The 15,809-nt window shown below is 47.7% G+C and overlaps 1 protein-coding gene across 1 annotated transcript; it reads left to right on the plus strand.

Moving 5' to 3' along the window:
- The first annotated feature begins 9,995 nt into the window (after positions 1-9,995).
- LOC132334275 (protocadherin beta-15-like) lies at positions 9,996-15,233 on the plus strand. Its single transcript, XM_059860209.1, has 2 exons — positions 9,996-12,564; positions 14,248-15,233. Exons 1-2 carry the CDS (start codon positions 10,129-10,131, stop codon positions 14,365-14,367), a joined length of 2,556 nt encoding a protein of 851 aa, XP_059716192.1. The 5' UTR covers positions 9,996-10,128; the 3' UTR covers positions 14,368-15,233.
- Positions 15,234-15,809: the final 576 nt, after the last annotated feature.

The raw sequence follows: 15,809 nt of genomic DNA on the forward strand, positions 1-15,809 counted from the left end.
CCTTTGAAAAAACAATGCTGATGATAACTTGCATTTCCTTCTTATTTTTGAGGATCCATTGGCTGCCACCTACCTGGAATAGATAATGTGCTCTCTCTGCTGGACAAAACTTTATTATATCTCTTAATCATTATCTTAATATAATACAAAGCTCTCTGCAAAGCTTTAGAAGCTTTATAAATTCCCTGCAACACATGCAGGAGGCTGCATTACGTGATGCATCTTCCACTCAGGAATTCTTTAAGTGGATTGTGCTTACTGCTATTGACCTCTGGGGTGGGGTCATGGATCTCTGACAAAAATGTGTGTCCAGCATCGAGGTGGCTGCTCCCATGTGCCATGCACAGCATGTGCACTGTGCTACTGTTAAACTAGATTTCAAATTACTGAGCTGACAACAGATGGGTGGCTTCTGTGCAAGAGCAGAAAGCAGGAGTGTGTTTCAGAAGATGGTTTCTCTTTCCTAAAATATTTATCTATTCTTCAAGGCAGTGTAAATCAGAAGCTGCTGAACAAAGGCAGGCAGTACTACTAGATTTGTGTGATTATCTCTCAGAATTTCTTCTCTCATCAATTACAAACAAGCCTATTTTTTTATTGGTGGTGGTTTGAAATGAAATAAGATTCTCAGTCTTATCACATTGGAGCTGTTGCTTTCATCCACCTCTTATTGTGGGTACCAGGCCCCACTGCTTTTCTCCCTTGCAACCCCCTGGAGTTTGGTATTTCCTTGTGGAAGCTGTGTTTCCAGCCAGCTGTGTCTCACTGTTCCAAAGCTGCTGAGCCTCTGAGCCATCACTCTGAATACTACAGAAATGAAAACAGTATTGTCATATTTGCTTTTGTTGCTGTTGCAGTTCGCCTTTAGGCAAGACTGCTTCTAAGAAAATTTTTGCTGTGTCTGGTGATGCTGGACCTCAATTACCTGTGCAGTTCAACACCTGTCTTGATTTTTCTGATGTTTGACTTGTGAGCCATGTGCATAAATAAATAAAAATTATGTTCAAGGCAAGAGAACAGGTTTATTCTGTTCATCTTAAAGCTTTTGCCAAGCAGATTCTGTGATGGTTTTTTATGAGCATTTAGTAGGAAGTGGGAGTGACTTGGTTTAGCATTTTAATGTAAATAACTCGTACTCCATCTAGTGAGCAACGCTGTAGAGAACATTTGGCTGCTCCTGTCACTGTATTCAGTACCCCAGTTTTCCCCTCAGAATGGCAGATGTTTGTGTCTTGGGCACAGAGCTTTCTTCCTCCATATGTTCCAAAGAACATTCGCTTGATTTTGGGATTAAAAAGTTGATTTTAAGGGATTTATTCACCCAGGCAGCCCATAGTAATTGTTAACCTCTCTCAGAATCACCTATGACTTTGTACTGGATTTGGGGGCTTTTTCTTTGAGTATTTCTTTCTTTAGCTACCTTGATTAATACATCTGGAAATAGAATGAAGTGGATGAAAGAAAAAAATGAGGAAGAAAAGAGACATTTACTCAGTTGTTAAGTGCCACTTGCTAATGAGTGTAGTGCATGTTTTAAATGGAAGGCTAAGAATCACTCCAGTCCTGTGCTGAAGTTCCTGCCAGCAGATATCCAGAGGTGATACCTTCTTTAGAAATCACTTTTAGAAGAGGAAAAAGGAAACAAACTATTTTGTTAAATCCCTAAGGTATAAATGGGAGATTTACAGCAGTGCAGGATATGCTTGCTTCTCAAAATGTATTTTAAATCACTAAATCAGTCATGGACAAACCTGGGAATTTTACTTTAAACTAAGGCATGTGATGAGAAATATTCTATAAATATATGTATTCCTGACAGCTGCCTCTCTGAAGAGGTGCCTCTGACCCCTTTCTTTGTTTCTGTAAAAGTTAAACAGAAAACAATCATGTAGTAATGAATGTGGACACAATTCTTTAAGTGTGTTTTAAAAGGTACAAGTACTTTCTGCATTAGACACTCTGGCTTGACAGGGATGCCAGTTAGGAGATTATTTAGCTGCTGGAGTCTCCCACACCAATCCCAGATTCCCAGGGTTTAAGCTGGCTGCTGTCCTCACTTGCCCTGCAGCCCCAGTGCTGGGAGAAACCAGCACACTGCTCAATACTGCTGCAATTTCATTTCTGTTCAGGGCCAAGGACACAAAGCACTGGGGACCCCAAGGGATAAACTGATCCCTGTGGCTGCTCCATGACCCACATCCCCTCCCAAACCCTGCTCATCCCCAGCATCCTGGATCCCCCCTCTCAATCTCACTGCCTCACTCATAGCCTCACATCTCTCCTTCTCCCCAGCCTCTTGCTCTGAGTGTGATCTGAAATGCTTTCCCTGGATGTGAGAGTGTGCTCCTTTCCCCAGGGCAGGAGCAGAGCCCAGATCCTGTGAACGAGGATGCTGCTGGATGGGTGGGTGGATAAATAAATGGAGGAATGGATGGATAAATTCATAGGTAGATCTGTAAATGAAGAAAATGATAGATAGATGGATAGATGGATAGATAGATAGATAGATAGATAGATAGATAGATAGATAGATAGATAGATAGATAGATGGATAGATGGGTGGATGGATGGACGGATGGATAGATGGATGGATGGATGGATAGATGGATGGATGGATGGATGGATGGATGGATGGATGGATAGATAGATAGATAGACAGATAGATAGATAGATGGATGGATAGATGGATAGATGGATGGATGATGGATGGATGGATGGATGGATGGATGGATGGATGGATGGATAGATAGATAGATAGATAGATGGATGGATAGATGGATAGATGGATAGATGATAGATAGATGATAGATAGATAGATAGATAGATAGATAGATGGATAGATGATAGATAGATAGATAGATAGATAGATAGATAGATGATAGATAGATTGATAGATAGATGATAGATAGATAGATAGATAGATAGATGGATAGATAGATGGATAGATAGATAGATGGATAGATAGATTGATAGATAGATAGATAGATGGATGGATAGATGGATGGATGGATGGATGGATGGATGGATGGATGGATGGATAGATAGATAGATAGATAGATAGATAGATAGATAGATAGATAGATAGATAGATAGATAGATAGATAGATGACAGATAATACAGAGGCCTGCCTCTCTCGGGGGATTGTCCCTTCCCAGCTGGCCCCGCGATGCTGCCGAGCCCGGCTGTTCCCGGTCCAGCCCCGCCGCTCCTCCCCGTGACTTGCATCTTTTCCGCTGGGTTTTTCCTTTGTGGCGGCTGCTCTCTGGTGGGAAAATGGAGAATTGCAGCCGCTGGATTGGACCCCGCCGCCTCCGCCGCTCCCCGGGCAAGGAGTGAACTTGCTGCTGGTCAATAAACTGCATTTAAGTGGTCCCAAGGAGCGTCCAAATCTCATCTGGTCAAGCCTGACCAAAAGAAAGTGGTAATAGTTTTATATATGACAGATATACAAGCAGTACTGGCTGTTTTCTATTAGCCCTCCCCATCATTGATGCAATCCAGGGGTTTTAATATAAAAATATGGTTTTCCCCCCTCCCAAATGCATGAACCTGGCAGTAGGAGGACCATGACATCAGGATTGTGTTCCACCTATCCAGATACAAACTCTTTGTGAAATAAATTAGCTGACATTCACTTTCAGTGGTACCTGCTAAATGTGTTGAGTTTGTGTCTGTTTACCTTATTTTGCACTAGGAACAGTTTGTGCACCTGTCAAACCTGAAACTGGTTTTCAGTTTGTCTTTACCAGTGTGTCCTGCCCTTTAGAACATGTGATACAGGTATGAGTACCTGTCTGTTGCCTAAACAGTGAATAAACTCTGGATTTCTGTCTACAGAATGGATGTTTTGTTTTCTGTGAGTCTCTTTTTTTCCCCTGTAAGTCTCATTTCTTTCAGGGTATCTACATGCTGTTGGTCAAAAGCACTGAGCATGTCAAAGGACCATCCAAAAGAAAGACAGCTTTTCACTGCTCAGCTTTGTCAAAATACAAAAGTATTTAAAAATTAAATAAAAGACCAGATACAAGTGGGATAACAAGAGTCTAAACTTCACTGCTTTGTGTGAAGGATGACCTGGGTAGTTCAGTGGTCACTCTGTGTTCTGGGGATGGTTTGGCTGTGCCAGAGGCCCAGGGGCCATCCTGTGATCCCAGACAGTGCCTGCTTTGCAGTTGCTGCTGGAATCATGTGGGAGAAAGTGACCTGCAGCTGAGGCCAAAGGAAGTTAAACAGAGACCCCCAAACCCCTTTGCTTTCCCATCCTCCCCAAAAGGGACATCTCTGCTGTTTCAGTAAAACATAAACCAGATTTCCCTCATGCTGGGGTTACCCAGCTCTCACTACTCAGCTGGATGTGGCTTAGAAATAGTGTTGGTCACTAATTTAACTGCTGGACTAGTCCCTGTGCCTTCAGAAGCACCAGACATGGATTGAGGGGTGATCCCCTCATGTTGGTGCATCTGTGTTCACCAGTGCCATGAGCAAACACCATCACTCCCTTGATCTCTGTCTTATAGGGATAAAATATTTCTAAAATCATGGAATATTCAGGGGAGTTAGAAAGGAAGGATAGGCCTGGTAGGCCCTGGGAAAATGTTAGGCTGCACTTGTACAATCATTTGATGACTGTGATAAATGATATGATTGTTAGATGCAACGACTGTTTGGTAATTGGACAAAATTATTGTTAAATAGTAACAAGAATCATGAGAAACTATGCTGGGGTGTTTGATGGAAATTACAAAATCCATGCTTGGATGAAATCAGTGTATACAACAGAACAATATAAGTTTAATAATGAATATGTAGTTATACAAGGATAAGGGTATAAAAACCTGTTCATTCCAAACTCATGTCAGAGTCAGATTTGGGACTGTACCCCTGACACCCAGAGCTCTTCAATAAAAGCACCTGCATAGAATCATTCTGTCATTGTGTGTTCCTGAATGCTAACATTGTGGGAATTAGTAAAGGTTACAAGAAAAGCTGGGAAAGCAGGCCTTAGAAACAGAAAAAAACAGAAAATTTAGAGCAAACTACAGCTGCAAAACCTGAAAGCAGAAAAAGTTACAATGGTACAGCAAACAAGGACATTGAACAATAGATTGAGACTTAGGCTTGGCTAAGATAGACCTTAAGACTGCAGAAAAAATATCCTTACAAGGTAGTAGAAGGTTTTAAACTTAATACTGGAGTCTTGTGTATTGTTAATAGAAAGCAGACAAGCAGGCTTTGTGTGAAGCAGGTGTGTGTGTGCTTTTAACAATTGGCTAAACCAACTGGCTGTAAGCTTTAGCAAAGTGCTCTTGGCTAAAAGAGTTTTTAAAATGCTCTGTAACAAAGCAATCTTTGGCTGCTGCTGGCTCTACAGGAGCTTTGCCATCTTCCCACTGTCTCAGCCATGCAGTGAGGATGATCTCAAACCACGACATGCTGCAAATAAAGCTCCAGGAACAGATCCCAACAGTCCCACCCCATTTGTGAAAAGGAAAAAAAGACACACCAGAATCACAGAATGGTTTGGATTGGAAAGAACTTTCAAGATCATCTTGTTCTACCTCTTGCCATGGGCAGGGACACCTTCCTCTATCCCAGGCAGCTCCAAGCCCTGTCAAACCTGGCCCTGGACAGTTCCAGGGACAGGGCAGTCACAGCTTCTCTGGGCAACCTCAGGCCTCACCATCCTCACAGTAAGGAATTTCTTGTTAATGTCTCATCTAAACCTGCTCTCTGTCAATCTGGCAGGTATCTTCTGTCCAGAATTGCCTTTGGGGACTGGAGAATGCAGAATGTCTCTGAGGAAATCCATGAGCTTAGACTTTTGAAGCAGGAGTTTTCTCATTATTCTTTGAAGCTGGAAGGTACACAGGGAGGTTTTAGAGCACATGGGCTCATGAACTGGTGTCATTTGAAAGGAAATGCTGCTGCCTAGGAAGAAATATATTCTCTGTTGTGTCTGAGGAGCAGCAGCAGCATTTCTGCCTCAATCCAAACACTGAAGTCCTGACTTAAAAGTAGTCACTAGACCAAGGAGAGATCTGGCCACAGAGCAATACCTGCAGGCTCATCTTTAAGTATTCTTTGGAAATCTATTGCAGCTGACCCAAGGGGCAGTGGAGGTTCGTGCTGCTGTTAACACTGAATTGATTCTTAACTTTAGGGGAGGACAGACAATTGGAGATCTCCTTCTGAAATAGAAAGTATTCAAAACTCAGCCTCCCACAAACAGCCTGGGCATGAAAACGCCTTTATTTCCTGGAAAATGTAGTGCACAGCACATGAGCAGTGTTTGCTACGTTTGCCCTTTGTTACGCACACTTGATGGAAGGTTGGCATTGGACATTTCACGTTTTACTGGATGATAAATGCCAAACCAAACGTCTCAACAAATACCAAGGCAGCGCATTTACGTGCCAAAGAATCCAGGTGGGAAATATATTTCAGAATTCGCCCTTGCAGCAGCGGGAAGGCGAGAGAGGAGATTCCAGCCGAGGCTCGGCGCAGACGCCGCGGTGCAGTTCCTGCTCTGGCCGCTCAGCGGCGCTCTCGGCCCGCGCTGGGCGCGCGTTGCTGCTGCGGGGCAGGGCGGGGACACCGGTGAGACACCGTGTCACAGCAGTGACAGGCTGCGGGGCTAGCACCGGCTGAGAGCCCCGCAGAACGCCCCGGTTGCTCCGGAATACGCCCTGGTTTAAAACCTTTCCACAGGATGAGCTGGGAATCGCCGCATCGAGACGCGTCTGGAAAAGCCAAGAGCACAAAGTGAAACAGGGAGTGTGAAGGATGGAGATCGGCTCCCAGGGCCATCCCTGCGGGGTTTGGGACGATTTCACCGGAGGGCTGGGGTAGCTCAGGGTCGCTTGGTTGGTAAGCAGAGTTACTACCGAAAGAAATAAATGTCTGCTTTTAACCGACTGATGGGGAAAGCACTCGCTGCTCCGACTGCAGACAGAGGGAGGAGGATGGTGTGTGTCTCTGAGCCTCAGAACAGGTACCCGTGGTGTTTACAACACAACCGAGAGCCAGAAGGTTGGGAATGATTCTCCCAGCTTTCCTCACGTTTGCAGCCGGCTGAGAGCTCCGGCCCCAGTTCCGCGGGATAGCCGGGAATTCGGGGTGCAGCCTGACTGTTACAGAGACGGAAGAAGAAATCCATCCTGGGAGCTGTCCGGGAAGGAGAGGTCGGGAGTGTTGGTCCGTCCTTTTTATTCACAGGAAAACGCTGTGACTCAGGGAAGTGTCTGTTGTTCTGTTCTGCAGCCTCCTCCCAAGCCACCCTGTCCTCAGGGGGTGCTGGAGGGGAGCGGACAGTGGCAGCAGGGATGGAGAAGAAGCCTTTATCCGGGGGGACCACAAAACCGGGCATGGGATGGCTGAGATTTCATTCAGCGGAGCTGAATTCCCAGATGAAAGACCTGGAAGGATTTTGGAAATGGAAATTGCTCAGGCTTCAAGTGCGGGCAGAATTTTCTTTTAGCACGGTTGTGTTCAAAAACACGGAGCCACACCAGGAACTGAGCAGGATATCCTTCTGTAATGCTTTTCCAGCATGAAGTTTTAAATGACAGAGTGAAGAGGACTGTTTTTTTGGTTCTTCTTAGGATAAAGATGTCATCAGTAAAACAAAAGATGAGGAAGCCTGCAATATCACTGTATGCCCGAGGAGATAAGTGAATTCTTTGGCACATTTATGCAAATCTTTCTTATTATGGGCAGAGTTCCTTCGTTTGTCCTAAAATACAATGTGCCTCCGTCCGGCAGTGTTCAAACTTCTTTTTTTTTAATTAATACCCATCCATTTCACTGTTGTGACCCAAAGGAAAAGACCAGCATTGTCTCTCTAGTGCTGCACGGTAAGTGACCCTTTTTCATTTCTCCAAAAGAATTCTGAATATACTCTGAAAGAATATAAACATGGGTGGAAAAGCAGCATCTTCTGATGAGCAAAGATATTGCCACAGCCAAGAGCTCCGTCAGGGATCACAGTTCCCCTTACACCTGAAGCTGAAGAACACAATTTCCTTGCTGAAATGATGGCAGCAACAATAATTGAGCTCCTGCACTCAGGTAGGAAATGTCTGTGGAAGCTCTTCTCGGTCTGTGTCTTTCCCAGTGCTGCAAAGAGATGCCAAAGATTAGGATAAGTAGAAGGAAATACACATTTCCCCCTAGGAGGTGAAAAAACAGGCGCAAAGCAAGTGGATTACCGGTGTCACGGTTGGTTTTGCGTGGCCAAAAAAAAAAAAAAAAAGAGAGAAGCCACTTTTTCAGCACATCTGCTGCTGTGCTTGGCCTACGGTTTGAGTTCTCTGTTGGTGACAATGACCGCAGCTCGAGAGATGGACGTGCCCTGGAAGGGAAGAAAAGAGGAGCTGCCCTTTGATGTATGTCAGTGGTTTAGATCTTATCACGCGTCCAAGTCAAGGGGTGATAAGAGAAAGTCGCCGAAAATCACTTCGTTCGTGCAAGATCTTTTAGTAGCTAAAGTTTCCGGGAATCCTGAAACAACCCTAATGGTTACGAAGTTTTTACTTTAAAACAAATGAAGACATCAGAGAATTTCTAGGACTTGACCTCTTGAGTATTGTTTGACAGCGTCACTCTTTTTAGCAAACTAAAATAAGGGGAAAACCTCTAGGAAATTAAAGAAAAGGTGTCAAACCCAAGAGGGTTATGATACTGTATAATATTTTTTAATAGCGTAGTTTCTTTTATAGTAAAATCCGAATTAAAAATGCTCGAGACACAGGTAAATAATGCGAGCACTATTTTGTTCCCTCCTTCATTTTTTAATTCTCTTAAGAGAAAGGCTGGGCTGGGCTCGCAGGCAGCTGTGAACATCCTCAGTGCATTTGACACAGAAGCAGTCCAGGTGTCAATCTGTCTTCGGGGCCTGCCTGACCCTGAGGTTTTTATCCGATTTCCGGCACGAATTCTGCCCCACAGTACCCGACTGTGCTCAGAACCCCTCGATATCCCCTTCCACCTCCGTTTTCCCACGGTTGTTCCTACCAGGTCTGCTGTAGACATCCACCTCTTAGCGAGTTTGATTTTACCTCTAATCATCTCTCACAATAAGCCTTGCAAATTCCTGGAGCCCCTCTCAAACACCTCATAATCAATTCGTTCTCTTCCATTACATTTTTTCCTGATAATCCGTGAGAATCTTTAGAACTTTTTTCTTTTCCTTTATCTTTTACAGAGTTTTTTGTTGAACCTCTGAGGTCTACGTTTCAATTATTCTTTTAATGGCCTGGCAATTAGTGTGGTGAGAGCTTTATCTTTGCTATTGTCTCCGTTAGCTCCTCGTTAGCGTTTGTGTATCGAGGAGTTTAATTTAGGAGCTCCCTGTTTGTTTCCTTGCCTTCCGTATTAACCGGCTCTTGGCCATACATCCTAAGGCGGACACAGGACTTCAAGTTTAGCACTTTTTTCCCATATAGAAGTGTAAAATTCGGGCGAGTTGTGATACCCAGAAAGAAAAGAACAGCATTAGGATGATGTGTCCTAGGACAGCTTTGTCATCCTGCTGTGATGGCGAGCTGTGGTGATAATGAAACTTTTACTTAGGGACAATTCCTCGTCAGCTCTCTGGCACCAGCTCTTATTTTCACTAACTTCTCTGACTCGTCCCACTTGCTAATCGCCCTTTGCTGATGAACAACTGGAGAAGAGAAGGAAAATCTCTTCTGTGGCAGTGGAACTCGCCGTGTCTACACAAAGCAAACCAGAAGCTGTGTATGAAGAGTTCGTTGTTGCGAGTTGGGATGTGATACCCAGAGCAGAGCTCTGTGTGTGGGCAGGGATCCCACTTCTGAGAGAGGAGAGCTTTTACACCGCACCTCTTTTTTCCTCTTTGGCACAAAGAGTGCGGGTTGAAGCAGCAAACCCGGAGCCAGCGGCGCTGCCCCGATGGAGAGGAAATATTCCCCCTTCCGACGCTGGGTGGGGATGTTGGCCGCGGACCGGAGCGTTCCTCTGTCCGCCCCGGGTTTCCAGACACAGGGAGACAAAAAAGCCGTGCGAGCTGAGCTGCTCGCAAAGGAGTCAGAGCACTCGGGGGCTTCCAGATTCCTTCACCCCAGGATTGCTGGCCCACAGCGCTCATTTTCGGACGCTACTAAAAAATGCTGGGAGCCGCCGAGGACTGTGGATGGCTTTTTTGGAGAGAGATGGCCTGCGGGAGACGGAGCGGAGACAGAAAGAGGCAAGCGATCTTGCTTATTCTGTGTGTTTGCGTGTGTCAGAGCGGGGCTGAAACCCTCCGCTACTCCCTGCCGGAGGAAATGGAGAGGGACTCCTTTGTCGCCAATATCGCCAAGGACCTGGGGGTTCCTCTGAGCCAGCTTGCGGCTCGCAAAGCCCGCGTTGTGTCCGAAGGGAACGAGCAGCTTTTCCGGCTCAATCAAAACACCGGAGTCCTGACGGCGAAGGAATCGCTGGACCGAGAGGAGATCTGTCCTCAGAGCGATACCTGCACGCTCGTCTTTAAGATATTCTTTGAAAATCCATTGCAGCTTATCCGAGGGGAGGTGGAAGTTCGTGACGTAAACGACAACTCGCCCGTGTTCCCGGAGAAGGAGAGGGTTTTAAAAATTCTGGAAACAGCATCTCCTGGCTCCCGTTTTCCCCTGGAAAGTGCTCAGGACAAGGACGTGGGCATTAACGGTTTGCAGAACTACAGCCTTGCGCCCAATCCTCATTTCTCCCTCGCTATTGGAACAGCGAAAGATGGAGTAAAATACCTGGAACTTGTCCTACAGCGCCAGCTTGATCGTGAAGAGCAAGGAGAGCTGAATTTACTTCTGACCGCCACCGACGGGGGGTCACCACCCAGGTCGGGCACGGCTCAGGTCCGGATCGTGGTGCTGGATGCCAATGACAACATCCCGGTCTTCGAAAGGGAGACCTACGAGGTGCGCCTGGCTGAGAACAGCCCCCTGGAGCAGCTGGTGGTCAGAGTCGCTGCCGCGGATCCTGACGAAGGGTCCAACGGGGAGGTTCGTTATGCCTTCACCCAGACATCAGAGCGATCCCGGCAGCTCTTCCAGCTGAACCCGACCACCGGTGAAATACGAGTCGCTGGCAAGCTGGATTTTGAGGAAGCAAAATCCCACACTATGGTGGTGAAAGCTACTGACGGCGGAGGGCTATATGCGCATTGCAAAGTGCAGGTGGAGGTCCTGGACGTGAATGACAACGCCCCGGAGATAGCGCTCACCTCCCTCAGCGCCTCCATTCCCGAGGACGCCCCGCCACGCACCGTGGTGGCTCTGTTCAGTGTGCGGGACCGGGACTCCGGGGACAACGGCAGGACGGAGTGTTCCATCGACGGGGACTTGCCGTTCAGTCTCACCCCCACTTTTGATAATTACTACGAACTGAGAACAAACGCGGCTCTAGACAGGGAGAGGACGGCGGAGTATAACATCACCATCACAGCCACGGACTGGGGCAGGAAGCGGCTGAGCTCTCAGGAAAGCATCTTCGTGCAGATATCGGATGTGAACGACAACCCCCCAGAGTTCACCCAGGAGGTTTACACCATGTCTGTCACGGAAAACAACAGCCCCATGCTCCGCATCGGCAGCATGAAGGCCACGGACCCTGACGCAGGAATAAATGCCCGTGTGAATTACGCATTGGTGCGGCAGGAGGGCAAAGAGCAGCCCGAAGTGTCAGTCAACGCTGAAAACGGGGATGTTTATATCCTCCGCCCGCTGGACTACGAGAAGGTGCGCGCCTTCGAGGTGACGGTGCGCGCAGCCGACGGCGGCTCCCCGCCGCTCAGCGCCCAGGCCGTGCTGCACATCGCCGTGCGCGACGAGAACGACAACGCGCCCGTGCTGCTGCACCCGGCCCCCGAGAGCAGCGCGGCCGGAGAGCTGGTGCCGCGCTGGGCACCGTCCGGCTACCTGGTGGCCAAGGTGGTGGCGGTGGACGCGGACGCGGGGCAGAACGCGTGGCTGTCCTACGAGCTGGCCAAGGCCACGGAGCCGGGGCTGTTCCGCGTGGGGCTGCACAGCGGCGAGGTGCGCACGGCGCGGGCCGTGACAGAGAGGGACGCGGCCCGGCAGAGGCTCATCGTGCTGGTGCGGGACCGCGGGCAGCCCTCGCGCTCTGCCACCGCCACCCTCGCCGTGACACTGGTGGACGGCTTCTCCGAAGCCTATTTACGGGTGAGCGAGGAGGCACCGGCCGCCGAGCCCGACGGGCCGCTTACTCTGTACCTCATCGCCTCCCTGGTCTGCGTGTCGGCGCTGTTCCTCGCCACCGCGGTGGCCGCCGCCGTAGTGAAGGTGCGGCGGGCCAGGCGGAGAGAGACGGAGACTTTGCCCACGTTCCCGACGACTGCCACGGAGAGCAGCGCGGGCTCCCTGCCCCGCAGCTACGTGTACGACGTCTGCTTCGCCGCCGGCACCGTCAACAGCGAGTTCCGTTTCCTCAGGCCGCTCTTCCCCTGCTTCCCCGCCGGGCTGCCCCCCGGGCCCGGCGAGCAGCGGAGCTCGGTGTGCTCGCAGGATGCGGCCAACCTCGGGGCCGAGGGCGACTGGGCTGCGCAGGTGAGGGACTGACAGGGCCATCGGGCAGGAGGGAGGGAGGGAGGTGTGACAAGCCCTGGGAGCCAGCACTATTGAAGCTGCAGAAGTGCTAGTGGAGGAGTCCCTGGGTGGGAGGAGATGACGGAAGGGGTCTCAGAACTGCTGGAGAGGCTTCCCAGGAGGATCCAGCAGGGCTCAGCTGCTCCCCAAATGCTGACTAACCACGCCTCTCTGCGTCAGAGAAGGATAGAACATTTTGGGTTGGAATGGACCTTTAAAAGCTGTTAAGTCCAAACCCTCATGCACTGAGCATGGATACTTTCAACTAGATCAGGTTGCTCACCGCTCCATCTAACCTGACCTTGGATATTTCCATGGGTGGGGCACTCACCACCTCTCTGGGCAGCTGGGCCCGTATATGCTGAATATTTGTGATAGATCAAGTCTTTGGTGTCACTTCAAAGGGGAGGAGTTAGGCCATGAGAAGCTGAAAAGTACAGGTAGAGATGGCCACAACACACAGAGTATCACCATACAGTTTCAGAAGGCTTCAATCACAACCCCATACTACTCCAGAAGACTCCAAGCCTGTGCTTTTCTTGTTCTTTAGCCCAGCCTTTTATACCCTTCATGTTCATGCATTGCACCTGTGCATCCTCTCTACCTTATGGTGGTTGGCACCTGGGCATGCCAGGTCTCATTACCTTAAATACTGTTCACCTGTCCTGCACGGCTGTACCCCTTGGGGTTGAGGCTGGGACCCAGCCCCACTCCCAATTGCCACACACCGTGTGCCTACAGACATGTGGGTCCTGCCCACGCACTGTGTAGAGCCTGTAGGGACCTGGAGCAGGAATGACACCATTCCTAGGGATACGTCCACCCGGAGGTGACAGTAGTGGGAAAGTAGTGGCCTGTCCAGATGGTACTTCAGGGACAGCTGTGCAAAGAGTGACACCAACTATGTCCCCTGCCCTGCTGTTGGGAGCTGGTGCTCGGTGCTGCCCTGTGCAGTCACCAGGGTGGTGGCAGTCCTGAACTCAAGCTGTCTTACAAACTGCTGGAGCCTATGGAGATGGGAACCTCTACCATATAATTCCTTTATGTTTTTGTGACTTGCATGGATAGTGTTGGCCAGAAAACTGTGGTTATCAGTCAGTCACCTCTTAGTATGGGATTCTGTGGGGACTTCATGGAGAGTGTCCAAGGATCCATCTAGCATTTCACAGTAGACAGGATGATGAATATATAAGAGGTTGGAGAAACACAAACACCATCAGTGTCAGTTAATAGTTTCGTATTTCATAACCACCACTTGCACTCACTTTACTGCAGAGTGTCAGAATCACAGTAGCCTCAGGGAAGACAAGGACCCTTCTTGATATATCAACATTAAACTGCATTTACAGTTTGTGAGAAAGTGGTTTTTGTTTGGGGCTGTCAACATTTCGAATTACTCAAAATTCATCAAAGTTTTATAGAGACTCATTAAGGTTTTGCAATAGTACCATTTTGGAGGATGGTTTCTCACTTCAGGTGTTCTCTATTCAGGTCAGAGATCCACCAAGTGCTGCTTTCTCTTTGGCTCCCGGTGGAGAGGAGGGGTGTGACACAGGCACTGGTGTAAGACACATCCTCTAAGCTTCTCGGTGACTCCTGCTTTCCTTCAATCCATGTGACAACTGCTTTCTCTGTTCTTTGCAGGGCAGTGCTCCCTTCTCTGAAGATACAGGGCCCAGAGCTGCAGGTGCAGTTTGCCCTGCAAACAGGGAGCTGGAGCTGAATGTCAGTTCTGAGCAAAACCCTTGGCTTGCCCATCAATAAGAGAAAGACAAGTTTGTCTGTCCTCACAGGGAAAAGGGAACAAAGAGACCAAACACTTCCCTTTAAAGTACCAGGGAGATGAAGCCTTCTCTGTGAGAGTACTTTCCCCTTGAGCAGTACTTTATTCATGTAGGTATTTTGTAATTGTGCCGTCGATGGAGGAGAACTGTGCTGCATGTTAATTACATAATAATCAACTATTATCATAATAATCAATAATCATCATACATGATAATGTATGATTGTGAGAATGCTACTGCTTCTGCATACTTCGAGAAATACTGAAAACTGGCAGCAGATCTTCAACTTCTTGTTATACCACCTTCTCTTGGGGGTTTCCTTTCATGCTTTGTTTGTTTCTTTCTTTTTATGGAGAGAGCTTTGTAATAATATCTTAATTTTCTGCCGTGTATTCAACAACAGGCGAAAAAGATATTATGCAAAATAAAGTGGTGCTTGCAAAGGAATTTCTTAGAAAATAAGCAGAAGCTGTTTACATTTTGAACTGCTGGCATTGGCACACTTGGCATATTTGACCAGGAGTTTACAGGCTCTCCTAATGGTAAAGAGTGGGCTTTGAGCCGTGTATTCTTTCTTCCTTTCTTTTGTTCCATAAAGTTGAAAATACTATTTCACGGTTTTAAAAAACCAAGATATTTAAAAGTATTGTTTGTGTTTTTTCAGTAAAATAGACGAAGCCATTTACAATTAGCTTAGGACACTGTAGAATATAGGGTGCTAAGAAGCTTTCCGGGTTTCTTTCGTCACTATTAAACTATAAGGTAATGTGATAATTCCTATCGTTTAACCATTTTAAAGAGTCAAATGAGTGATGTTAGAAAACAATAAAATCTGCTTGGAACTCCCTCGGTGAGTGTGCTGTCTCGAGATCACTTGCCACAGTCATAGCCGAGGAAAAAGCCAACTCTAGAGCAAAATTTCGGGAATAAATCCGTGCATTTGGAGTGGAATTAATGCAGGGGAAGTCAGAACGACATGGGAAATAAGACGGACTCAGAAGTCGGAGCAAGGCGGAGGAGTTTTTTCTGAGTGGAGCTGAGGTCTGAGATGCTGTCCATTCCCAAAGGCTCCCAGCAGGAGAGGTCATGAACTGCGGGAACAATCTCTGTCCACTCCGAGAACGACTCTGGCGATTGCTGCCGCGGTTAAAAGACCACCTCACCTGCTGGCTGGACGCCTGTAACAATACACAGCTGTTCCAGCTGAGCAGTCGGAGAGTCATTTATTCAAAGCGTTCCTACCACGGGGAAGGGAGGGGGAACCAAAACAAAAGGAAAAACCCAGCTTTAAACAAACTCCATTTTGAAGTAGAAGGCAAACAGAGGCATTGCTCATTCAGCCAGTGGCCATACTTTGAATACGGTTGTATGGACATTTCAATCTCTATGCTTTGACCTAGGAAGGGAGAAAACGAGCCGTAA

The sequence above is a fragment of the Haemorhous mexicanus genome, chromosome 15 (assembly GCF_027477595.1).
Source record: "Haemorhous mexicanus isolate bHaeMex1 chromosome 15, bHaeMex1.pri, whole genome shotgun sequence".
Classification (NCBI taxonomy): Eukaryota; Metazoa; Chordata; class Aves; order Passeriformes; family Fringillidae; genus Haemorhous; species Haemorhous mexicanus.

Bases quoted from the DNA above. Each gene is read 5' to 3' on its own strand.
- LOC132334275 (XM_059860209.1), top strand. From the start codon at position 10,129: ATGCTGGGAGCCGCCGAGGACTGTGGATGGCTTTTTTGGAGAGAGATG. The intron at 12,565-14,247 runs GTGAGGGACTGA...TGTTCTTTGCAG, and splicing joins AGGGCGACTGGGCTGCGCAG to GGCAGTGCTCCCTTCTCTGA.